The 26,917-nt window shown below is 55.4% G+C and overlaps 1 protein-coding gene across 6 annotated transcripts in view; it reads right to left on the bottom strand.

Annotated features, from left to right (window-relative positions):
* Positions 1-205: 205 nt before the first annotated feature.
* The window catches only part of DNMT3A (DNA methyltransferase 3 alpha), a 268,395-nt gene continuing 241,683 nt past the window's right edge, over positions 206-26,917 (bottom strand). For 4 of the 6 annotated variants that reach the window (XM_075126272.1, XM_048846079.2, XM_075126270.1 and 1 more), the window contains 4 exons: positions 6,282-6,367; positions 2,197-2,266; positions 1,171-1,289; positions 206-564 (listed from right to left, as the gene is read on the bottom strand). In XM_075126272.1, the coding sequence (XP_074982373.1) occupies positions 423-564; positions 1,171-1,289; positions 2,197-2,266; positions 6,282-6,367 (417 nt within the window). In that variant the 3' untranslated portion in view covers positions 206-422. Of the gene's footprint in view, positions 565-1,170; positions 1,290-2,196; positions 2,267-6,266; positions 6,368-26,917 lie in introns of all 6 variants that reach the window. The other 2 variants (XM_075126271.1, XM_075126268.1) reach the window with 1 other exon arrangement.

Here is a 26,917-nt window from a genome sequence, read left to right on the forward strand (position 1 = left end):
AGAGCGACAGGTCGGCAGAACCTTTCCTTCGCGTCCCCCTCTCTAGGCTTGGGTTTCTGCTAGTGTTTCCTGCTGGCTTTGCCCTCCTGCTACGACAGCGCTTGCTCACAAGCTCGGGAAAGCCTTTCGCCTCGCTCGCAGCTTCGAGAAGCAGAAACCAAACTAACAGAAAAACCCATCCAGAAAAGAGCGGAAAATTAAAAGGTTACCAAAAAAAACCGGTTTTTGTTTTTTTTTAAATAGGCTAAAAGCTGAACATTGAAAATTCAGGAGAGGACACCGAACCCTTTCGCTTGGGGAGACGCGGTGGATTCCCATCGGGTTTAATCCTTTCTCTCTTCTGGGTGCTGATTTTTCTCTTGTTCCACATTTTCACTTCTCTTCTCATCTGATTCGTTCCACTTCACTAGTTCCTGTGTGTCTTACACGCAGGCAAAGTATTCCTTCAGGGGAGCAAAGAGATGGCGGATCACCGGCACGCTCCAAGATCTGCCGAGCAGTCTCTGCCGGGCCAGGCGGCTCATGTTGGAGACATCTGTGTAATGAACCGGGAAGCCAAAGACCCTGCATGGAAAGGAGGGAACAGGAAGAACACAGGTTAGCTGATTTCCTGCCCCAGGAATCCTCCTACTTGGAGCCACTTAGCACCTGGCAGGATCCGGGCTTGACGGTAACGTTCTCGGGTCCACATCGGTACACTGTAAAGGTGCTCAGACACCACGGTGACGGGCTCGGTGAGAAAACCTAGACAGACAGATGGGCTTGCGAAGGCCAAGACTAGGCTGGGGCCCTGCTTGGCTTCTCTGTGACCTGCAAAGCAGAGCTGCAGAGGGGGCTTGTGTGTGTGTCCAGGGCTGTGCTGCCTGCTGGAGAAGTGGCAGGTGAAGAACATGAAGCTCGATCATGGAGTCGGTCAGGCTAAGAGACCTTGGTTTGCTTCATGCCAACAAACGAGCTCCCGCTCTGAGATTCAGCTCCCCCTCGGCCCCTAACAACAGAGCTCCCCTGGTGCATTCAGAGCCATCCAAGTCCTCCAGCACAACCAGCAGTACGAGTCCCCAGGCCTCCTTTCCCAGGCACCGGCGCAGACAGTGCCCAGCCGCCCTGGGAGACCATCCCAGAGACGGTGCAAACCCAGGGAGCCGCCCCACCCCCGCAGGCCAGCAGTACCTCTCCATCTCCGTGCACCACAGGATGTCCTCCTTCTCGTTCATGAAGACGGGGAAATGCTGGTCCTTGCCCTGCTTGATGGAGTTGGAGCGAGTGGTGATAGTTCGCACTTTGCTGAACTAGAAGGGACAAAGCAACGTTCTGAGCAAACCAGAGCCGTAGCCACTTCCCCCGCCCCGGCTAACATGGCCTAGATGGGGGCCCAGCTGGGCAGCCCCCAAGAGCTGCTCCGAGGGCGCCTGTCTGCTCAGAGCAGCCTCAGGTCTCTTGCTGGCCCAGACCTTCGTGGGGCCACTGAATGATTCTGATTTATCCCCATCCTCTGCTGGCTCCGGACTCGCTCTGGGGCGAGGGTGGAGTTCCCATATCCGGCCTGGCCCCTTGGCAGCAGCTGGGCTAGTCTGTCCCTCCCCTCTCCTGGTCACTAGGTCCTGCCTGAAGCCAGGCTGGGGGGCTGGAATCACCAGCATCCCCCCAAGCCCCTTGCTACCCTCCCGTGCTCCGCTGTAGTGACTGCGTGGCCATGGAAGGGCAGAACAGGAATCCTGTCTCAAGTGAGCCCACGTGCTGGGGCAGAGCCACTCCTTGGGGAGCGAGCTGAGCATCTTCCTCTGACGTCCATCAGGGCCAAAGCAGGTGCCTTTCCCCCGCTTCCAAGAGCAGCACAAATGTCATAGGTCCCATCTCCTGGTGCGGGTATTCCCAACCGCTCCCAAAGTGTGCCCCACGTCTGGCCCCCTCTGCCTGCCTCACTGGGCCTGCTCTGCCCCCCACTGCCCCACCCTGCTGGCTGGGATCTGCTCCCCATACTGGTTGGCTGTGGCCCACCCTGTTGGCCATGGCCCCACCTTGGCCTGAATCCCAAAGCGACACAGTGCAGTGCGTGCCCCCTCCCACTTCGGCACAGGGGCTGATGCCGCCCTGGGTCGGGACAGCACCCGGAAAAGGCCCAGAGGAGGCACGGCCCAACTCCCAGGGCTATGCTCCAGCACCTCCTGGCTGCCCCACGGAGGCTCAGGCACTGACCTTTGCTATCCTGCCGTGCTCCAGGCACTCCTGAAGTTCCAGCTTATCGTTCACTGTAGATGCCAAAGGCCTAGGAGACAAAAGGGCGGGAGGTTGAGAACGGGCATTAACCCTGCACTCAGTGCTGCTGCTATGTTCCAGGTGCGCCCGCCAGGGGGCTGGGCTCCCACCCATGCCCCTCGCACACAGCATCTGTATGCCCTAGGGGGGCTGGCCGTGTGCCCATGGCGCCCGTATCCCCTACGGGGGCTGGCCGTGCCCACGGTGGCTGTATCCCCTATGGGGGCTGGCCGCACGCATAGCGCCTGTATGCCCTACGGGGGCTGGTCGTGCCCACGGTGGCCATATCCCCTATGGGGGCTGGCCGCGCCCATGGCGCCTGTATGCCCTACGGGGGCTGGCCGTGCCCATGGTGGCCGTATCCCCTACGGGGGCTGGCCGCACGCATGGCGCCTGTATCCCCTACGGGGGCTGGCCGTGCCCACGGTGGCCGTATCCCCTATGGGGGCTGGCCGCACGCATGGCGCCTGTATGCCCTACGGGGGCTGGCCGTGCCCATGGTGGCCGTATCCCCTATGGGGGCTGGCCGTGCCCATGGTGGCCGTATCCCCTATGGGGGCTGGCCGTGCCCATGGCGGCCGTATCCCCTACGGGGGCAGGCCGTGCCCACGGTGGCCGTATTCCCTATGGGGGCTGGCCGCGCCCATGGCGCCTGTATGCCCTACGGGGGCTGGCCATGCCCACGGTGGCCGTATCCCCTATGGGGGCTGGCTGCGCCCATGGCGCCTGTATCCCCTACGGGGGCTGGCCGTGCCCACGGTGGCCGTATCCCCTATGGGGGCTGGCCGCACGCATGGCGCCTGTATGCCCTACGGGGGCTGGCCGTGCCCACGGTGGCCATATCCCCTATGGGGGCTGGCCGCACGCATGGCGCCTGTATGCCCTACGGGGGCTGGTCGCACCCACGGTGGCCGTATCCCCTATGGGGGCTGGCCGTACACCCGAAGGGGGCTGGCCGTGCAGTGGGGCAGGTGAGGGCCCGCTGGTAGTGCCAACAGCCCAGGGCTGTGCAGGACTCCCAGCACACAGTGCCACCGACCACCTGCTTGCCCCATAAAGGCCCCCGGGCAACCTTGTGGGCCCATCCTACCCATGGGGGAGGGGGAACAGCTCATGGACCAATCCATTATCAATGGGGGGAAAAGAAGTGGTGCAGCTCGTGGACCGATCCATTAGCAATGGGGTAAGGAGGTAGAGTAACTCAAGGATCTATTCATTAACCATGGGGGGAGGAGGTACAGCAGCTCATGGACCAAAGCATTAGCAATAGGGGGAAGAAGCAGAGACACTCATGGACTGATTCATTAGCAATGGAGAGGAGAAAGCAGCTCATGGGCTGGTCCATTAGCAATGAGGGTGAGGAAGCATGGACTGATTAATTAGCAATGGGGAGGAGAAAGCAGCTCATGGGCTGGTCCATTAGCAATGGGGGTGAGGAAGCATTGACTTTGATGGCTTTGTGCCCAGGTATATTGCATTGCTGTTGTCCAGACATGGGATGATGAAGGTGTGACTAACCACGGCCAAGTCCTTATCTGCCAGGATGGAATGAAGTCTCCTAACGAAAGTGGATGTTGCTATTAGAAAGGACTCAAATCTGTGTATCCTCCATGGGCTGTGAAAGAGGAGAGCTTCCCCCATCCCAAGGAAGTTCTTTCATGGGTGATCCATATGGATCAGAGTCCATGTCTGTGGAGGGGGAAGGCTGGGGGAATCAGGGGTGGTATTGGGAGGAAGGTTGGTCTCCATGGCATTGTCCCTGCTAGCCCTGGCCTGAAAAGCATCCCAGTGTGAGGTAATTCTGAACCAGGCAGAATGACACTACGCTGGGGGGGAGAGGTAAATAAGCTGGAGGGTAGGAATAGGGTCCAGAGTGACCTAGACAAATTGGAGGATTGGGCCAAAGGAAATCTGATGAGGTTCAACAAGGACAAGTGCAGAGTCCTGCACTTAGGAAGGAAGAATCCCATGCACCGCTACAGACTGGGGACCAACTGGCTAAGCGGCCGTTCTGCAGAAAAGGACCTGGGGATTACAGTGGACGAGAAGCTGGATATGAGTCAGCAGTGTGCCCTTGTTGCCAGGAAGGCTAACGGCATATTGGGCTGCATTAGTAGGACCATTGCCAGAAGATCAAGGGACGTGATTATTCCCCTCTGTTCCACACTGGTGAGGCCACATCTGCAGTGCTGTGTCCAGTTTTGGGCCCCCCACTACAGAAAGAATGTGGACAAATTAGAGAGTCATTCACAGGACAACAAAAATGATTAGGGGGCTGGGGTACATGACTTATGGGAAGAGGCTGAGGGAACTGGGCTTGTTTAGTCTGCAGAAGAGAAGAGTGAGGGGGGATTTGATAGCAGCCTTCAACTACCAGAAGGGGGTTCCAAAGAGGATGGAGCTCGGCTGTTCTCAGTGGTGGCAGATGACAGAACAAGGAGTAATGGTCTCAAGTTGCAGTGGGGGAGGTCTAGGTGGGATATTAGGAAACACTATTTCACTAGGAGGGTGGTGAAGCACTGGAATGGGTTACCTAGGGAGGTGGTGGAATCTCCATCCTTAGAGGTTTTTAAAGCCCAGCTTGACAAAGCCCTGGCTGGGATGATTTAGTCGGGGATTGGTCCTGCTTTGAGCAGGGGGTGGGACTAGGTGACCCCCTGAGGTCCCTTCCAACCCTGATCTGCTATGATTCTATGACTGGTCCATTAGCAATGGGAGGGAGAAAGCAGCTGAAGTAGCTCATGAATTGATCTATTAACAATGGAGCAGCTCCTGGGTCAATCCATCGGGGGGGGGGGGGGGGGGGAAGTGGAGCATACAGTGCACTGATGCATTAGCCATGGGGTGGTGGGGGAGGAGACAGCAGCTCGTGGACCAATCCATTAGCATAGGGGGGAGGAAATGGAGCAGCTTGTGGACCAACCCATTAGCAATGCAGGGAGGAGGCGGAGCAGCTCCTGGACAGAGGGGAGGAGGCAGAGCAGCTCCGCACTGGCAATGACCTGAGGAAGCAGAGCAGCTCCTGGACCGATCCATTAGCAATGGGGTGGTGGGGGAGGAGACAGCAGCTTCTGGACCGATCCATTAGCAACGGGGTGGTGGTGGTGTGCTGGAGAAAGCAGCTCCTGGACCAATCTGGAGAATTTCCAGGTGATTCAGCCTCGCCACTTCCTCCGCCAGAGGCAGGAGAGCCAGTTACAACCTCCTGCTCGGTGGAGTCACTCATGCCCCTCTGATCACACTGCTGCTGCAGGGACATCACTCTCTGCCTCTCCCCCGCTGACTCTGGCCCTGCTCAGAATGGGACCACAAACGCCACCACCCAGCACTTCACAAACACTCACAACGCGTCTGCCCTGCCCCCTGCGCTGGCTGAAGTCTCATCCTCATCTTACAGAGGAGGACACTGAGGCACACAAGGGGAAAGGACTCGACTAGGGTCAAAGAGGGAGCTCGTGTCAAAGCCTGAAAGAGAACCCAGGAGTCCTGGCTCCCTGGCCTGGGCTCTCAGTGCTCTGCCCGTGCAAAGAGTGAGCGTCAGGTGCCGAGGGCCATGGGAACACACAAGGAACGTTCCTCGAACGGAAAGGGCTGAGCTATGCTGGTGGGAGCCACGCCGGGATTCCTGGTGAAGAGAGGAGCCTGGGACTTTGTCTCTTTGTGGGGATGTGCTCAGGGTAGAAATCAGGAGTTCTGAGCTCCCATGTGCCCCCAAAGGCTGCTCTGCAGAGTGGAGGGCAAAGAGCTGGGAGTGAAATCTACAACCCGATTACCCGCACTCCTCACGGCCTTGGGGTGCCCTGCTCGGAGCACACACGGGTGACCTGGCCCCTTCATGCCTACAGTAGCACCGAACAACAGAGAATAGGCTGAGTGCTAAGGGGCTGAAGGGCTCCAAAGGCTGGTTCGAAGAGGCACGATTAAAATGAATTATGCTGGCTGGCAATCCCCCGGCCCCTGCTCCGCTATCATGCAAGAAGCAAACGGCCCAAAACTCGGGGTTCTCTCACCATGCTCTCACCAACCTGTTCATACCGGGAAGGTTACCCCAGAAGTACCGGGCCCTGTGCGCTGCAGACACCTCTTTGGCATCAATCATCACTGGGTTGGACTGCAAACAAGGAAAAAAAGCAGTAAAGTAACACAACATGCCCACAGCACAGATGTGCTGCAACACAGCTCCATGACAGCGCTGTAACACTGCATCACAATCCCTAACACAGCTTCGTGACAGCGCTGTAACACTGCATCCCAGCCACCCAACACAGCTCCGTGACAGTGCTGTAACACTGCACCCCAGCCCCCAACGCAGCTCCACGAGAGCGCTGCAACACTGCACCCCAGCCCCCAACGCAGCTCCACGAGAGCGCTGCAACACTGCACCCCAGCCCCCAACGCAGCTCCACGAGAGCACTGCAACACTGCACCCCAGCCCCCAACGCAGCTCCACGAGAGCACTGCAACACTGCATCCCAGCCACCCAACACAGCTCCGTGACAGTGCTGTAACACTGCATCCCAGCCCCCAACGCAGCTCCACGAGAGCACTGCAACACTGCACCCCAGCCCCCAACGCAGCTCCACGAGAGCACTGCAACACTGCACCCCAGCCCCCAACGCAGCTCCACGAGAGCACTGCAACACTGCATCCCAGCCACCCAACACAGCTCCGTGACAGTGCTGTAACACTGCATCCCAGCCCCCAACGCAGCTCCACGAGAGCACTGCAACACTGCACCCCAGCCCCCAACGCAGCTCCACGAGAGCACTGCAACACTGCACCCCAGCCCCCAACGCAGCTCCACGAGAGCACTGCAACACTGCATCCCAGCCCCCAAAGCAGCTCCACGACAGCACTGCAACACTGCATCCCAGCCCCCAACACAGCTCCACGACCATGCTGGAACACTGCATCCCAGCCCCCAACGCAGCTCCATGACAGCACTGCAACACTGCATCCCAGCCCCCAAGAGAGCTCCACGAGAGCACTGCAACACTGCATCCCAGCCCCCAACGCTGCTCCACGACAGCACTGCAACACTGCATCCCAGCCACCCAACACAGCTCCGTGACAGTGCTGTAACACTGCAACCCAATCCCTAACACAGCTCCACGACTGTCCTGTAACACTGCATCCCAGCCCCCAACACAGCTCCACGACAGCACTGCAACAGTGCATCCCAGCCCCCAACGCAGCTCCATGACAGCACTGCAGCACTGCATCCCAGCCCCCAACGCAGCTCCACGACAGCACTGCAACACTGCATCCCAGCCCCCAACACAGCTCCACGACCATGCTGGAACACTGCATCCCAGCCCCCAACGCAGCTCCACGACAGCACTGCAACACTGCATCCCAGCCCCCAACAAAGCTCCACGACAGCACTGCAACACTGCATCCCAGCCCCCAACACAGCTCCACGACCATGCTGGAACACTGCATCCCAGCCCCCAACACAGCTCCATGACAGCACTGCAACACTGCATCCCAGCCCCCAACACAGCTCCACGACCATGCTGGAACACTGCATCCCAGCCCCCAACGCAGCTCCACGACAGCACTGCAACACTGTATCCCAGCCCCCAAAGCAGCTCCACGACAGCACTGCAACACTGCATCCCAGCCCCCAACACAGCTCCACGACCATGCTGGAACACTGCATCCCAGCCCCCAACGCAGCTCCACAACAGCACTGCAACACTGCATCCCAGCCCCCAAGAGAGCTCCACGAGAGCACTGCAACACTGCATCCCAGCCCCCAACGCTGCTCCACGACAGCACTGCAACACTGCATCCCAGCCACCCAACACAGCTCCGTGACAGTGCTGTAACACTGCAACCCAATCCCTAACACAGCTCCACGACTGTCCTGTAACACTGCACCCCAGCCCCCAACACAGCTCCACAACAGCACTGCAACACTGCATCCCAGCCCCCAACGCAGCTCCACGAGAGCACTGCAACACTGCATCCCAGCCACCCAACACAGCTCCGTGACAGTGCTGTAACACTGCAACCCAATCCCTAACACAGCTCCACGACTGTCCTGTAACACTGCATCCCAGCCCCCAACACAGCTCCACGACAGCACTGCAGCAGTGCATCCCAGCCCCCAACGCAGCTCCATGACAGCACTGCAGCACTGCATCCCAGCCCCCAACAAAGCTCCACGACAGCACTGCAACACTGCATTCCAGCTCCCAACACAGCTCTATGACTGTGCTATATGTCACGGAGATTGGGGGAGTCAGGGCCCTGCACTCCCACTTCCTGCGATTCACCATGACTCTCAGCCAGCCGGTAGAACAGAAGGTTTATTAGAGACGACAGGAACACAGTCCGGACCAGATCTTATAGGCATAAACAGGACCCCTTAGTTAGGTCCTTCTTGGGAGCAGGGAGATTAGTCCCCAGCTCTGGGGGCTCCCTCTTCTTCCCCAGCCCACTCCGAAAACAAAACGCCTCCAGCCGACTCCCGCAGCCTCCCCCCAGCCCCTCCTCCAGCCTTTGTCCAGTTTCCCAGGCAGAAGGTGTCACCTGGATCCAACCTCCCTCCCGGCTCAGGTGACAGCCAGTGAAGTCACCCCCTGCTATCTCATCACCGGTCAGACAGTGGCAGTAAACTCCCCTGCCACATTCCCAGGTCAATCCGCCCCACTCAGTCCCTGCTGCGTCCCATCTCTCCCCCCTTTGAGACTGAACTGAGCGGGGTTATACTGACCAGTGACCTGGGGAAGTTCGGGGCCCCCTCTCCGGGATGCGTCCACTATCATGTTGGCACTTCCCTTCACATGGACCACGTCCATGTCGTAATCCTGCAGGAGCAGGCTCCATCTCAGGAGCTTGGCGTTGGCTCCTTTCATCTGGTGCAGCCAGGTCAGGGGAGAGTGGTCGGTGTAGACGGTGAAGTGTTGCCCGAAGAGATAGGGCTCTAGTTTCTTGAGGGCCCACACCATGGCCAGGCACTCCTTCTCGATGGCTGCGTAGTGTTGCTCCCGGGGTAGTAACTTCTTGCTCAGGTACACGATGGGGTGTCTCTCCCCCTTTTCATCCTCCTGCATTAACACCGCCCCCAGTCCCGTGTCGGAGGCGTCGGTGAACACCACAAAGGGCTTGTCAAAGTCTGGGTTTGCCAGAACTGGGCCACTGACCAGTGCCTCCTTCAGCGCCCGGAAAGCCTCCTGGCACTGCTCGGTCCAGACCACCTTGTCTGGCTTCCCCTTCTTGCATAGCTCAGGGATGGGGGTGGCTATGGTGCTAAAGTGGGGCACAAATCTTCGATAATACCCGGCCATCCCAATAAAGGCCTGGACCTGCTTTTTGGTTTGGGGCGTGGGCCAGTCTCTGATCACCTCCACCTTGGCTGGTTCTGGCTTTAGGCAGCCGCTCCCCAACCAGTGGGCCAGGTAAGATACTTCGGCCATCCCCACCTTGCACTTCTCCGCATTTATGGTCAGCCCAGCTTCCTGGAGTCGGTTCAGCACTTGTCTAAGATGGGACACATGGTCCTCCCAGGTCTGGCTAAAGACAGATGTCGTCAATATACGCCATGGTAAAACTCTCCATCCCCCTCAGTAGCTGATCCACCAGGCGCTGGAAGGTGGCCGGCGCTCCCTTGAGGCCGAAAGGCAGGGCCAGGAACTCACAGAGCCCAGAGGGGTGATAAAAGGCAGATTTCAGCCGGGCATTTGCATCCAATGGCACTTGCCAGTAGCCCTTTGTAAGGTCCATGGTGGTAAGGTACCGAGCTCCTCCCAGCTTGTCGAGGAGCTCATCAGGCCTGGGCATGGGACAGGCATCAGATACAGTGATGGCACTGAGCTTCCGATAGTCCACACAGAACTGGACCGACCCGTCCTTTCTGGGGACCAGCACCACCGGCGAAGCCCAAGGGCTGGCTGATGGCTGGATCACCCCAAAGCCAGCATGTCTCGGACCTCTCTTTCCAGATCCTGAGCAGTTTTTCCTGTGACTCGGAAGGGGGAGCATCTAAAAGGTGGGTGCGACCCTGTCTGCACCAGGTGGACAGTCAGATTAGTTTCAGAGTAACAGCCGTGTTAGTCTGTATTCACAAAAAGAAAAGGAGTACTCGTGGCACCTTAGAGACTAACCAATTTATTTGAGCATGAGCTTTTGTGAGCTACAGCTCACTTCATCGGATGCATACCGTGGAAACTGCAGCAGACATTATATACACAGAGACCATGAAACAATACCTCCTCCCACCCCACTGTCCTGCTGGTAATAGCTTATTTAAAATGATCATCAAGTTGGGACATTTCTAGCACAAATCCAGGTTTTCTAACCCTCCGCCCCCCCCCCCCCCCAAACTCACTCTCCTGCTGGTAATAGCCCATCCAAAGTGACAACTCTCTTCACAATGTGCATGATAATCAAGGTGGGCCATTTCCTGCACAAATCCAGGTTCTCTCACCCCCTCACCCCGCTCCAAAAACCACACACACAAACTCACTCTCCTGCTGGTAATAGCTCATCCAAAGTGACCACTCTCCCTACAATGTGCATGATAATCAAGGTGGGCCATTTCCAGCACAAATCCAGGTTTTCTCACTCCCCCCACCCCCATACACACACAAACTCACTCTCCTGCAGGAGAGTGAGTTTGTGTGTGTGTGTGTGTCCCCGGGAAAGGGGGGGTTAAGAAAGCCTGGATTTGTGCTGGAAATGGCCCACCTTGATTACCATGCACATTGTAGGGAGAGTGGTCACTTTGGATGAGCTATTGCCAGCAGGAGAGTGAGTTTGTGTGTGGGGGGGTGGAGGGTGAGAAAACCTGGATTTGTGCTGGAAATGGCCCAACTTGATGATCACTTTAGATAAGCTATTACCAGCAGGACAGTGGGGTGGGAGGAGGTATTGTTTCATGATCTCTGTGTGTATATAATGTCTGCTGCAGTTTCCACGATATGCGTCCGATGAAGTGAGCTGTAACTCACAAAAGCTCATGCTCAAATAAATTAGTTAGTCAGATTAGTGCGTCCAGGCTGGTTGGAAAAGAGCTGTTGGTACAGATGCAGCACCTCTCTGATCTCAGCTTGCTGGCCAGGCGTTAGCTGATCGGAGAGAGGAATTGTTTCCAGGGGGGAGCCAGCTCCTGTCTCAGGGAATAGATCTACTAAAGGGTCGTCTCCTTGCTCCTCCCAGTGTCCACACATGCCGAACACCACACTCCCCCTGTCATAATATGGCTTCATCATATTCACATGGTACACCCGGCGGTGGTGCGCCCGGTTCGACAGCTCCACCACATAGTTTACCAATGGCTTGACAACCTTAAAACGACAACCTTCCCAGGTGGCCTGTAGTTTGTTTTTCCTCATGGGGATGAGAACCATCACCTGATCCCCGGTGGCGTAGGCCCGCACCGTGTGGTCATACCAGACCTTCTGCTTCCTCTGGGATCTAGCCAGATTCTCCTTGGCCAAGCCCATGAGTTCAGCAAGTCTTTCTCAGATGGACAGGACATACTCCACCACTGATTCCCCATCAGGAGTGGCCTTCCCCTCCCATTTGTCTCTCATCAGGTCTAGGGGCCCCGCTTACCCTCCTTCTAAATAACAGTTTGAAAGGTGAAAACCCGGTAGACTCCTGGGGCACTTCCCTGTACGCGAACAGCAGGTGAGGTAAGTACTTGTCCCAATCCTGCGGGTGCTGGTTCATAAAGGTTTTCAGCATCATCTTTAGCGTCCCATTGAACCTCTCCACAAGCCCATTGGACTGAGGGTGATAAGCTGAGGCCCAGTTGTGCCAGACCCCACATTTCTCCCACAAGCACCGGAGCAGGGCCGACATGAAGTTGGACCCTTGGTCTGTCAAGACTTCCTTGGGGAACCCCACGCGGCTGGAAATGGTCAGGAGCGAATCTGCCACGGTGTCTGCTTCAATGGAAGCTAAGGGCACTGCCTCGGGGTAGCGGGTGGCGAAATCTACCACCACCAGAATGTATTTCTTCCCAGACCTGGTCGTCTTGCTGAGAGGCCCCACGATGTCCATGGCCACCTTCTGGAAAAGCTCCTCTATGAGGGGCAAAGGCCTCAAAGCCGCTTTCCTCTTGTCCCGGGCCTTCCCCACCCTCTGACAGGGGTCACAGGATGAGCAATACTGCCGGACCGTGGTAAAGACCCCGGGCCAGTAAAAGTTCTGTAGCAACCTCTGCCGGGTGCGCCGGATTCCCTGGTGCCCTGCGAGGGGGATGTCATGGGCCAGGTACAGGAGCCTGCGGCGATACTTCTGGGGGACCACCAGCTGCCTCCTGATCCCACAGGACTCTACTTCCCTTGTGGGAGCCCATTCGCGGTACAGGAACCCCTTCTCCCACAGGAGCCTCTCCTGGCAGCCTCTCCTCACGTCCGTACCACACTGAGGTTGGCCAGGTCCCTGAGCTTCCGCAAGGAGGGATCTTTCCTCAACTCGGCCTGGAACCCAGCGGCTGGGGAAGGGATGGGGCCCGGTTCTCTCTCACTGGCCGGGTCTGAGGCGACAGCCTCTCTGAGCCTTGTTCCTGGGCACTCCCTCCCCACCAGCCCTCGGTACCCTTGATACCCTCGCCGGCTCTGGCTACGGGTCATGACCAGGGTGTTCCGGGGGCTGTTTGGCCAGTCCTCTAGGTCACCCTCCATCAACACCTCAGTGGGTAAATGGTGGTGCACCCCCACATCCTTGGGGGGACAAGGAGGGCCCCATTTCAGATGTACCCTCGCCACGGGCACCGTGAATGGGGTCCCGCCCACCCCTGTCAGGGTCAGGTAGGTGTTGGGCACCATCCGATCTGAGGCCACCACCTTGGGCCAGGCCAGCATCACCTCAGTGCCCGTATCCCAGTATCCACTGACCTTCCTCCCATCCACCGCCAGGGGAACAAGGCACTCGCTCCGCAGGGACAGCCCCGCACCCACCTTCTAAAATGCAAACCTTGAGTCTGGAGCATCCAGCCCGCCAGAGGAGCTGGTTTGGGGCCCTCCTCCCTCCTGAGCAGTTGGTACGCTGCCAGGCTCCCCTTGCCTGGGCCGTCTGCCCCTTGTCCGGCTGGGTCCCTACTCAGTTAACCCTGGGTGGGTTCGGTCTGCTCAGTCTGTCCCTGAACCTGGGGCACTGGGTCCGTACGTGGCCTCTCTGGCCACAGTGACAGCAGCTCAGGTCACGTTGGTCCCCTCGAGCCAGTCGGTTGGGCCTGACGCTGGATGCTCCCCTTGGAAGGGGTTCTCCATAGCCCCCTTTGGGAGGTCCTAGGGTGACTCTCTCTCTGCATCGGGGGGGGGGCCTGATCCTTTGGGACTCCTCCCTGCTACCCCCTGACCGACTGTTCACTAACTTGTCGGCCAGCTGCCCTGCGTGCTGGGGGTTCTCTGGATATTTGTCCACCAACCACAGCCTCAGGTCGGATGGGCACTGTTCATACAGTTGCTCCAGTACCATCAGTTTAACCAGGTCCTCCTTCATCTGGGCCCCAGCTGCCCACTTGCGGGCATATCCCTCCATGCGGGTGGCCAGTTCTAGATATGTGCCCTTTACGCTGACTCCGGAACCTTCTCCGGTACATCTCAGGAGTCAGCCCAAACTCACGGAGCAGGCCCTTTTTGAATAGTTCATAGTCCCCTGCCTCCGTCCCTTTCATTCAGCTGTACATTGCCACAGCTTTGGGGTCCAGTAAGGGGGTGAGAAACTGGAGCCTGTCTGCAGGGTCAACCCTGTGCAGCTCGCAGGCATTCTCAAATGCCGTCAGGAAGTCATCTATGTCCTCCCCCTCCTTCCGCTGGGCCAGGAGGCACTTATCAAAGCTCCGTGCAGTCCTGGGTCCCCCATCACTCACCGCAGCTTGGGGCTCGCTGCTCCTCAGCCTGGCCAACTCCAGTTCATGCTGACGCTGCCTTTCGCGATCCTCTTGCTCTTTTTCGTCATCTTCCAACTCTCTCAATTTTATCTCCCTCTCCCATTCCAGCCGCCTCAGCTCCAGGGATGGGGAGCTCCGCTGGGAGGATCCCCTGCTGGCTGCCGGGGTCAGGGTGCCCTCAGAATTCGCTGGGCTCCTCCCAGCCCCTCCCTGAGGCATAGGTAGGAGGGGTCTCAGGATGCCCTCGGCAGCCATCTGACCACTCCCAGCTGGGACAGATACTGGTGCCCGCCCTGCATCTGCCGGGCTGCTTCCCTCAGAGACAGGGATCGGTTCATTCAAGCGATCCTCCTCCTCCAGCTGGGCAATCAGCTGTTCTTTGGTGCACTTCCCACTGCGCAGCCCCCTCTGCCTGCACAGCTCCACCAGGTCGCTCTTAAGGCACTTCGCATACATCTTCCTGCTGGCCACTCACGGGCCTGTGTGCTTGCAGCTCCCCACGGTTTTCAGGAGGAACCCCTAGTGCGTCAGCCCTTCTCCAGGTCACCACCTCTCTCCCAGGGTCGAGCACAGACTCCTCCGCCCCTAAGTCTGCTCACCGCAGTCCCCAGCGGGACCCCGTTACTGCAACAGTCCTTCTCGCTGGTCACACACTCCCAGGGGTTAAGCGTAGCTCCTCTGCCCCCTGAAACTGCTCCTCTCTGACTCTTCAGCACGCCTGGTCCCCGTCAATCCCCCTTCGTTTTACTGCTCCCCAGTCACTTATTGCAGGAAGCGCCACCCACGGGGTGCAGTACATCCCACCCGTCACTAGTTGTCACGGAGATTGGGGGAGTCAGGGCCCTGCACTCCCACTTCCTGCGATTCACCACGACTCTCAGCCAGCCAGTAGAACAGAAGGTTTATTAGAGACGACGGGAATACAGTCCAGACCAGAGCTTGTAGGCATAAACAGGACCCCTTAGTCAGGTCCTTCTGGGGGGCAGGGAGATTAGTCCCCAGCTCTGGGGGCTCCCTCCTCTTCCCCAGCCCACTCCAAAAACAAAACCCCTCCAGCCGACTCCCCCAGCCTTTGTCCAGTTTCCCGGGCAGAAGGTGTCACCTGGACCCAACCCCCCTCCCGGCTCCGGTGACAGGCTCAGGTATCTTCCCAGCCAGTGAAGTCACTCCCTGCTATCTCATCACTGATCAGACAGTCCCAGTAAACTCCCCTGCCACATTCCTAGGTCAATCCGCCCCACTCAGTCCCCGCTGCGTCCCACTGTAACACTAAATACCAGCCCCCAACACAGCTGTATGACAGTTCTATCATTTTGCATTGCAGCCCCAAAATACAGCTCCATTATACCGCTCCAACACAGCATCCCACTTCCTAACACACTTCCAAGGTAGTGCTGAAAACTGCAGCCGAGCCCCCAGTACAGCTCCATGACAGTGCTGCAGCACTGCATCACAGCCCCCAACACAGCTGCAGGACACTGCAGCCCAGACAGAAACACAGGTCCATGTCAGTGCTGCAAGACGGCATCCCAACCTCCAACAGAGCCCCATGACAGTCCTGTCACACTGCATCCAAGCCGGCAATTCAGCTCCATGACAGTGCTGCCACACTGCATCCCAGCTTCCAACACAGCTCCACGACATTGCTGTAACACTGCACGGAATCACAGAACTGGAAGGGACCTTGAGAAGTCATTTAGTCCCGTCCTCCGCGTTCCTGACAGGACTAAGTATTATCTAGACCATCCCTGACAGGTGTTTGTCTAACCTGCTCTTAAACATCGCCAGTGATGGAGATTCCACAACCTCCCTGGGCAATTTATTCCAGTGCTTAACCACACTAACAGTGAGAAAGATTTTCCTAATGTCCAACCTAAACAGCCCTCGCTGCAATTTAAGCCCATTGCTTCTTGTCTTGTCCTCAGAGGCTAAGAAAAACAAATTTTCTCCCTCCTCCTTGTAATAATCCTTTACATACTTGAAAATTATGTCCCCCCTCAGTCTCCTCTTCTCCAGACTAAACAAACCCAATTTTTTCAATCTTCCCTCATAGGTCATGTTTTCTAGACCTTTAATCATTTTTGTCACTCTTCTCTGGAGTCTCTCTAATTTGTCCACATCCTTCCTGAAATGTGGTGCCCAGAACTGGACGCAATACTCCAGTTGAGGCCTAATCAGCGCAAAGTAGAGCAGAAGAATTACTTCTCGTCTTGCTTATAACACTCCTGCTAATACATCCCAGAATGATGTTCACTTTTTCTGCAACAGTTTTTCTGCAACTGTTGACCCATATTTAGCTTGTGATCCACTATGACCCCCAGATCCCTTTCCGCAGTACTCCTTCCTAGGCAGTCATTTCCCATTTGATATTTGTGCAACTGAGTGTTCCTTCCTAAGTGGAGTACTTTGCATTTGTCATTATTGAATATCATCCTATTTACTTCAGACCATTTCTCCAGTCTGTCCAGATCATTTTGAATTTTAATCTTATCCTCCAAAGCACTCGCAACCCCTCCCTGCTTGGTATCATTCACAAACTTTATATGCCATTATCTAAATCACTGATGAAGATACTGAACAGAACTGGACCCAGAACTGATCCCTGTGGGACTCCGCTCGTTACGCCCTTCCAGCATGACTGTGAACCACTGATGATTACTCTCTGGGAATGATTTTCCAACCAGTTTTGCACCCACCTTATAGTAGCTCCATCTAGGTTCCATTTCCCTTGTTTGTTTATGAGAAGGTCATGCGAGACAGTATCAAAAATTTTACTAAAATCAAGATCGACCACGTCTACCACTTTCCCCCTATCCACAAGGCTTGTTACCCTGTCAAAGAAAGCTATCAGGTTGGTTTGACACGATTTGTTTTTGACAAATCTATGCTGACTGTTACTTATCACCTTATTATCATAGAATCATAGAATATAAGGGTTGGAAGGGACCCCAGAAGGTCATCTAGTCCAACCCCCTGCTCGAAGCAGGACCAATTCCCAGTTAAATCATCCCAGCCAGGGCTTTGTCAAGCCTGACCTTAAAAACCTCTAAGGAAGGAGATTCTACCACCTCCCTAGGTAACGCATTCCAGTGTTTCACCACCCTCTTAGTGAAAAAGTTTTTCCTAATATCCAATCTAAACCTCCCCCACTGCAGCTTGAGACCATTACTCCTCGTTCTGTCATCTGATACCATTGAGAACAGTCTAGAGCCATCCTCTTTGGAACCCCCTTTCAGGTAGTTGAAAGCAGCTATCAAATCCCCCCTCATTCTTCTCTTCTGCAGGCTAAACAATCCCAGCTCCCTCAGCCTCTCCTCATAACTCATGTGTTCCAGACCCCTAATCATTATCTTCTAGATGTTTGTGAATTGATGGCTCAATTATTTGCTCCATTATCTTTCTGGGTACAGAAGTTAAGCTGACTGGTCTATAATTCCCCGGGTTGTCCTTATTTCCCTTTTTATAGATTGGCACTCGATTTGCCCTTTTCCAGTCTTCTGGAATCTCTCCTGTCTTCCATGACTTTTCAAAGATAATCGCTAATGGCTCAGATATCTCCTCAGTGAGCTCCTTGAGTATTATAGGACGCATTTCATCAGGCCCTGGTGACGTGAAGACATCTAATTTAGCCAAGTAATTTTTAACTTGTTCTTTCCCTATTTTAGCCTCTTCTGATCCTACCTCATTTTCACTGGCATTCACTACATTAGATGTCCAGTCACCACCAACCTTGGTGAAAACCGAAACAAAGAAGTCATTAAGCCCCTTTGCCATTTCCATATTTTCTGTTATTATTTCCCCCCCTCAATGAGTAACGGGCCTACCCTGTCCTTGGTGTTCCTCTTGCTTAGAATGTAGTTGTAGAATGTTTTCCTGTTACCCTTTATGTCTCTGGCTAGTTTGATCTCATTTTGTGCCTTGGCCTTTCTAATTTTGCCCCTACATACTTGTGCTGTTTGTTTATATTCATCCTTTGTAATTTAATCTAGTTTCCACTTTTTGTAGGATGCTTTTTTGATTTTTAGATCATTGACAGTCTCCTGGATAAGCCAGGGTGGTCTCTTGCCAGGTTTCCTATCTTTCCTACGCAGTGGGATAGTTTCCTCTTGTGCCCTTAACAACGTCTCTTTGAAAAACTGCCAACTGTCTTCCATTGTTTTTCCCCTTAGACTTGCTTCCCATGGGATCTTACCTACCAACTCCTTGAGTTTGCTGAAGTCTGCCTTCTTGAAATCCACTGTCTTCAGTGTGCTGTTCTCCCTCCTACTATTCCTTAGAATCATGAACTCTATCATTTCCTGATCATGGAATCACAGAATATCAGTGTTGGAAGGTGTCACGGCATCCCCGGGCAATGCTCTGGAACTGCTCCCTAGGAAGCCAGTCAAGACTCTGGGGAAGTCTCCTCTCTGTGAGCAGACTGTCTGCAGGGCAAAAAGCTCACATGGCTTCCACCTTCCTGGGTCTGACCTCGGAGCATTCAGCATCCTCTGCCCCTCCATGTGCTTCCCACAGCGAGTCTGCCCAGGCGAGGTCCTGGGGAAGCCAGAGCGTCCTGCCCCCCAGCTTCGCAGTCAGACGGGACTCTCAGCCAGCCAGTAAAACAGAGGTTTATTAGACGACAGGAACACGGTCTAAAACAGAGCTTGTAGGTACAGAGAACAGGACCCCTGAGGCGGGTCCATTTTGGGGGGCCGTGAGCCAGACAACCACGTCTACCCTTCACTCCACGTCCCCAGCCAGCCCCAAACTGAAACTCTCTCCAGCCCCTCCTCCTCTGGGCTTTGTCCCATTCCCGGGCCAGGTGGTCACCTGATTACTTTGTTCTCCAACCCTTTAGCTCTCACCTGGCAGGGGGGAAGGGCCCAGGCTATCCGTTGCCAGGAGACAGAGTGTCGGTCATTTATGTACTCTGGCGCTTTGCTCTGCAACAATTACACCCCCTTATCCCACCACCTAGAGACTTAAGAAATGCATATGGGAAACTGAGGCACCCCTACAGTATTCAGAGGAAACATTAAGAACAGTCCCACTTGGTCACAGAAGGGACCTCAGGAGGTCATCTAGTCCAACCCCTGCTCAAAGCAGGACCAATCCCCAACTAAATCATTCCAGCCAGGGCTTTGTCAAGCTGGGTCTTAAAAACCTCTAAGGAAGGACATTGCACCACCTCCCTAGGTAATGCATTCCCGTGCTTCACCACCCTCCTAGTGAAAAAGTTTTTCCTAATATCCAACCTAGACCTCCCCCACTGCAACTTGAGACCATTACTCCTCGTTCTGTCATCTGCTACCACTGAGAACAGTCTAGATCCATCCTCTTTGGAATCCCCTTTCAGGTAGTTGAAAGCAGCTATCAAATCCCCCCTCATTCTTGTCTTCCGTAGACTAAACAATCCCAGTTCCCTCAGCCTCTCCTCATAAGTCATGTGCTACAGCCCCTTAATCATTTTTGTTGCCCTTCGCTGGACTCTCTCCAATTTTTCACATCCTTCTTGTAGTGTGGGGCCCAAAACTGGACACGGTACTCCAGATGAGGCCTCACCAAAGTCGAATAGAGGGGAACGATCAAGTCCCTCGATCTGCGAGCAATGCCCCTACTTATACAGCCCAAAATGCCATTGGCCTTCTTGGGAACAACAGCACACTGTTGACTCATATCCAGCTTCTCGTCCACTGTAACCCCTAGGTCCTTTTCTGCAGAACTGCTGCCGAGCCATTCGGTCCCTAGTCTGTAGCGGTGCCTGGGGTTTTTCCGTCCTAAGTGCAGGACTCTGCACTTGACCTTGTTGAACCTCATCAGATTTCATTTGGCCCAATCCTCTAATTTGTCTAGGTCCCTCTGTATCCTATCCCTACCCTCCAGCGTATCTACCTCTCCTCCCAGTTTAGTGTCATCTGCAAACTTGCTAAGGGTGCAATCCATACCGTCCTCCAGATCATTAATCACTTTCACCCAAGCTGCCTTCCACTTTCAAATTCTCAACCAGTTCCTTCCTATTTGTCAAAATCAAATCTAGAACAGCTTCTCCCCTAGTAGCTGTCTCCACCTTCTGAAATAAAAAAATTGTTTCCAATAAATTCCAAGAACTTGTTGGATAATCTGTGCCCTGCTGTGCTGTTTTCCCAGCAGATGGTGGTGATGGGGGACTTCATCCAAGCCCTGGATGCCAGCCCCCAACACAGCCCCACGACAGCACTGCAACACTGCATCCCAGCCCCTTATAGAGGTCCATGACCGTGCTGGAACACTGCATCACAGTCAGCGGTGAAAGTAACTTACAGGACTTACTGGTACTCCGGAGTCCTTAGGAGGGGAGGGGCCTCTACCAGAAGAGGCAGGACCTTTAAATCTTGATTTAAAGGGTCAGGGAATGTAAAGGGCCCCGGGCTGGGACTCTGGTAGCAGCAGATGGGAGCCCCGGGCCTTTTAAATCACCCTGGAGCTACCAGCTGCAGAGGCGGCTGGGAGCCCCAGGGCTCGGGGGTGATTTAAAGGGTCAGGGGCTCCCAGCCACCGCTACTGCAGAGGAGCCCCGGGCCCTTTAAATTGCTGCCGGAGCACCCAGCTGCCACTGCTACCCTGGGGCTCTGGCAGGGGGCTCGGACGGCGATTTAAAGGGCCCGGGCCTCCCACTGCCGCTACCGTCCCAGGTCCTTTAAATCGTCCCCGGAGCCCTGGGGTAGCGGTGGCGGGGCTCTGACGGCTATTTAAAGGGCCTGGGGGCTGTAACGGTGGCCGGAGCCCTGGGCCTTTTAAATCAGCCCTGGAGCCCTGCTGCCGGAGCCCTGGGGAGGTGGTGGCAGGGCTCCAGCGGCGATTTAAAGGGCCCGGGTCGGTAGCTGCTGGGAGCCCCAGGCCCTTTACATTGCCGTCTGGGGAAGCTGATCCACCCCTGTACGGCGCACAGGCTCTTGCCGGTATACCGTACCGGGGCGTAGTGGCTTACTTTCACCTCTGATCACAGTCCACAGCACAGCTCCATGACCGTGCTGGAACACTGCATCACAGCCCACAACACAAGGAGTGCCCCAACACTACAGCTCAGCCCCGCTTCACAGCGCTCTGCTGCAACACTGATCGCAGACCCCAGCAAGGCCACCCGAGATTGCTGCAATATTGCATTACAGGCCTGAACAGAGCACTAGGACAGTGCTGCAACACTGCATCCCAGCTCTGTGATAATGTTGGAAAAACAGTTCCTAACCGTTCCGTGAGGGCTGCTCTTTGAGGTGTGTTGCTCAGGTCCATTCCAATATAGGTGTGTGCACACCGCGTGCACCATCACTGGAAGTTTCCCCCTAGTGGTGTCCGTTGGGTTGACTCCGGTGCCCCTGGACTGGCGCCTTCATGGCGCACACGGACCGGCCGACCCACCTCCTCCTCGGTTGCTTCTTGCCGGAACTCCGACAGAGGGGCAGGCGGGTGGGCCTTGGGATGGGCATAAGCAACACATCTCGAAGAACAGCTGTACCGAGAGATAGGTAACCGTTCTTTCTTCTTCAAGTGCTTGCTCATGTCCATTCCAGTCGAAGTGATTCCCAAGCAGCCAGTCAGGTGGTGGGACTGGCGTTTTGCTGAGACAGATTGGACTCTGCTGTACCAAAAACTGCATCACTTCTGGCCTGCTCAGTGATGGTATAGTGCGTGGTGAACATGTGGACAGAAGACCAGGTCACTGCCCAGCAGATATCCAGGATCGGGACTGGAGCCACGAATACTGCTGAAGAGGCTTGCGATCTCACGGAGTGCGCTGTCTCACCGTCATTGTCAGCTTGCCCAAGACTGGCACTTGCCTCCACGGGACGGGGGCTGTCCGTGATGGGCCTTGGCTCAGGGAAGGCGTTAGAAGGGACAGAAGGCTTCTTGCTGTTTCATATGCCTCTTGTGTAGGTGGCATGACCAGGGCTGAGTCCCCTCTATGGCTCATCCCAGGCGGGGCGTCCATATGCACCAGACCTCGACGGGCCCCTTTCTGGGGCTGGAATCAACAGCGCAGGCTGGTTGCTGTCTGTCTGAGAATGGCCCAGCACGGGTCTCATTCTCTCTGTGGCGCTCCTCAGAGGGGATCGTCACCAGTCTGACTTTTTCTTTTTCTTCGGCACCAGTGACGGGGAGCGGTGCCAACCAGCCATGGTGGACTTCTTGGTGGCTGGAGCAGTTTGTCGGTGCCATACAGCTGGTGACAGGGATCCTGGACCCCACTGAGCCCCTCTACTGAGGCTGGGGCACTCCTGATGGAGGAGGGGCTTGATGCTGGGTCGGGCTCCGATGAAGGGCGAAGTGCCACCTCCATTACGAGAAATTTGAGTCCAGTTTTTCTCTCATTCTTAGTTCTGGGCTTAAAGTTCTTACGGGTCTGGCACTTATCAGGAACGTGGCCTCTCGGCAGCTGCCGGGCTGTTTGAAGCCCTGGGTCCGAGGCATACCCTCAGGCCCCAGCAGCAAGCCCCACAGGGCAGGAGATTACAAGTACCCAAATCTCACTATTTGCTAACCGCAACTAACTGAACTCTTTACACTCTGCCTACAATCTATTTCCAGGAAACCACTACGGAGACTGCTCGCAGAGCAAGAGAACAAGACCATTCCATGGATGGGAAGAGGGAACTGAGGAGGCGGTGGGTCGGCAGGTCCTTATATACCGTGCAAGGAAGGCGCCTCTCCAGGGGTCACCAGAGTCGACCTGACGGATATCATTAGGGGAAAAACTTCTGGTGATGGTGCACGTGACACGCACACAACTATACCGGAATGGACATGAGCAAACACTCAAAGAAGAAGAACACTGCATCCTAGCTCCCAACCCAGCTCCGGGACAGTGCTGCAACACTGCACCACAGACCCCAACAAAGATACACGATTGCTGCAACACTGCACCACAGCCCCGAAAACTGCGTTGTGAGCGTGATGTAACACTGCATCCTCCCAGCAGTTCCAGAACACTGAAGTAACTCTGCATCCCTGCCGAACACAGCTCCATGACAGTGCGGTAACACTGCATCACAGCCCCCAACCCAGGGAACACAGCTCCGAACACAGCTCCACGACAGTGCGGTAACACTGCATCACAGCCCCCAACCCAGGGAACACAGCTCCGAACACAGCTCCACGACAGTGCGGTAACACTGCATCACAGCCCCCAACCCAGGTAACACAGCTCCGAACACAGCTCCATGACAGTGCGGTAACACTGCATCACAGCCCCCAACACAGGGAACACAGCCCCGAACACAGCTCCACGACAGTGCGGTAACACTGCATCACAGCCCCCAACACAGAGAACACAGCCCCGAACACAGCTCCATGACAGTGCGGTAACACTGCATCACAGCCCCCAACACAGGGAACACAGCCCCGAACACAGCTCCACGACAGTGCGGTAACACTGCATCACAGCCCCCAACACAGGGAACACAGCTCCGAACACAGCTCCATGACAGTGCGGTAACACTGCATCACAGCCCCCAACACAGGGAACACAGCTCCGAACACAGCTCCATGACAGTGCGGTAACACTGCATCACAGCCCCCAACCCAGGTAACACAGCTCCGAACACAGCTCCATGACAGTGCGGTAACACTGCATCACAGCCCCCAACACAGGGAACACAGCCCCGAACACAGCTCCACGACAGTGCGGTAACACTGCATCACAGCCCCCAACACAGAGAACACAGCCCCGAACACAGCTCCATGACAGTGCGGTAACACTGCATCACAGCCCCCAACACAGGGAACACAGCTCCGAACACAGCTCCATGACAGTGCGGTAACACTGCATCACAGCCCCCAACACAGGGAACACAGCTCCGAACACAGCTCCATGACAGTGCGGTAACACTGCATCACAGCCCCCAACACAGGGAACACAGCTCCGAACACAGCTACATGACAGTGCGGTAACACTGCATCACAGCCCCCAACCCAGGTAACACAGCTCCGAATACAGCTCCATGACAGTGCGGTAACACTGCATCACAGCCCCCAACACAGGGAACACAGCTCCGAACACAGCTCCATGACAGTGCGGTAACACTGCATCACAGCCCCCAACACAGGGAACACAGCTCCGAACACAGCTCCACGACAGTGCGGTAACACTGCATCACAGCCCCCAACCCAGGGAACACAGCTCCTAACACAGCTCCACGACAGTGCGGTAACACTGCATCACAGCCCCCAACCCAGGGAACACAGCCCCGAACACAGCTCCATGACAGTGCGGTAACACTGCATCACAGCCCCCAACACAGGTAACACAGCTCCTAACACAGCTCCACGACAGTGCGGTAACACTGCATCACAGCCCCCAACCCAGGGAACACAGCTCCGAACACAGCTCCATGACAGTGCGGTAACACTGCATCACAGCCCCCAACACAGGGAACACAGCCCCGAACACAGCTCCACGACAGTGCGGTAACACTGCATCACAGCCCCCAACCCAGGGAACACAGCTCCTAACACAGCTCCACGACAGTGCGGTAACACTGCATCACAGCCCCCAACACAGGGAACACAGCCCCGAACACAGCTCCACGACAGTGCGGTAACACTGCATCACAGCCCCCAACACAGGTAACAGCTAGCTCTGCAGCTAGCAAGAGATGTCAAGAGTAACAAGAAGGGTTTCTTCAGGTATGTTGGCAACAAGAAGAAAGCCAAGGAAAGTGTGGGCCCCTTACTGAATGAGGGAGGCAACGTAGTGACAGAGGATGTGGAAAAAGCTAATGTACTCAATGCTTTTTTTGCCTCTGTCTTCACTAACAAGGTCAGCTCCCAGACTGCTGCGCTGGGCATCACAAAATGGGGAAGAGATGGCCAGCCCTCTGTGGAGAAAGAGGTGGTTAGGGACTATTTAGAAAAGCTGGACGTGCACAAGTCCATGGGGCCGGACGAGTTGCATCCGAGAGTGTTGAAGGAATTGGCGGCTGTGATTGCAGAGCCATTGGCCATTATCTTTGAAAACTCGTGGCGAACGGGGGAAGTCCCGGATGACTGGAAAAAGGCTAATGTAGTGCCAATCTTTAAAAAAGGGAAGTAGGAGGATCCTGGGAACTACAGGCCAGTCAGCCTCACTTCAGTCCCTGGAAAAATCATGGAGCAGGTCCTCAAAGAATCAATCCTGAAGCACTTGCACAAGAGGAAAGTGATCAGGAACAGCCAGCATGGATTCACCAAGGGAAGGTCATGCCTGACTAATCTAATCGCCTTTTATGATGAGATTACTGGTTCTGTGGATGAAGGGAAAGCAGTGGATGTATTGTTTCTTGACTTTAGCAAAGCTTTTGACACCGTCTCCCACAGTATTCTTGTCAGCAAGTTAAAGAAGTATGGGCTGGATGAATACACTATAAGGTGGGTAGAAAGCTGGCTAGATTGTCGGGCTCAACGGGTAGTGATCAATGGCTCCATGTCTAGTTGGCAGCCGGTATCAAGTGGAGTGCCCCAAGGGTCGGTCCTGGGGCCGGTTTTGTTCAATATCTTTGTTCAAAACCCCAGGCACCGCTACAGACTAGGGGCCGAATGGCTAGGCAGCAGTTCTGCGGAAAAGGACCTAGGGGTGACAGTGGATGAGAAGCTGGATATGAGTCAGCAGTGTGCCCTTGTTGCCAAGAAGGCCAATGGCATTTTGGGATGTATAAGTAGGGGCATAGCGAGCAGATCGAGGGACGTGATCGTTCCCCTCTATTCGACATTGGTGAGGCCTAATCTGGAGTACTGTGTCCAGTTTTGGGCCCCACACTACAAGAAGGATGTGGATAAATTGGAGAGAGTCCAGCGAAGGGCAACAAAAATGATTAGGGGTCTAGAACACATGACTTATGAGGAGAGGCTGAGGGAGCTGGGATTGTTTAGCCTGCAGAAGAGAAGAATGAGGGGGGATTTGATAGCTGCTTCCAACTACCTGAAAGGGGGTTCCAAAGAGGATGGCTCTAGACTGTTCTCAATGGTAGCAGATGACAGAACGAGGAGTAATGGTCTCAAGTTGCAGTGGGGGAGGTTTAGATTGGATATTAGGAAAAACTTTTTCACTAGGAGGGTGGTGAAACACTGGAATGCGTTACCTAGGGAGGTGGTAGAATCTCCTTCCTTAGAGGTTTTTAAGGTCAGGCTTGACAAAGCCCTGGCTGGGATGATTTAACTGGGAATTGGTCCTGCTTCGAGCAGGGGGTTGGACTAGATGACCTTCTGGGGTCCCTTCCAACCCTGATATTCTATGATTCTATGAACACAGCTCCGAACACAGCTCCATGACAGTGCGGTAACACTGCATCACAGCCCCCAACACAGGGAACACAGCTCCATGACAGTGCGGTAACACTGCATTACAGCCCCCAACACAGGTAACACAGCCCCTAACACAGCTCCATGACAGTGCGGTAACACTGCATCACAGCCCCCAACACAGGGAACACAGCTCCGAACACAGCTCCATGACAGTGCGGTAACACTGCATCCTAGCCCCGCAGAGCCGCTGCACAGCCCTGTAAGAACCTAGAGATGCTGCAATGCCAGGGTGCGACAGCTCTGCAACACAACTGTGCGGCAGGGACACAAACTGCTCTTTAAACATGCATGGATCTAAAAACCTGCCTGTCAGAGGAGCAAATACCCCAAGAGAGCTTTTGCTGGGAGGGGGAGTCTGTGAATCAGGAGCACCACATTCTCAGGGCTGACAGCAGACAGCGAGTTCGGCAGGAGGTGGCTATGCAGTCAGACAGCGGATCTGGCCAATGGGATCCAGCGCTGCACCCACAGAGGCATCGAGAGCACTCCTCCATGAGGCGCCAGACACTGAATTCA

Source organism: Caretta caretta, chromosome 3, assembly GCF_965140235.1.
Source record: "Caretta caretta isolate rCarCar2 chromosome 3, rCarCar1.hap1, whole genome shotgun sequence".
Lineage (NCBI taxonomy): Eukaryota > Metazoa > Chordata > Testudines > Cheloniidae > Caretta > Caretta caretta.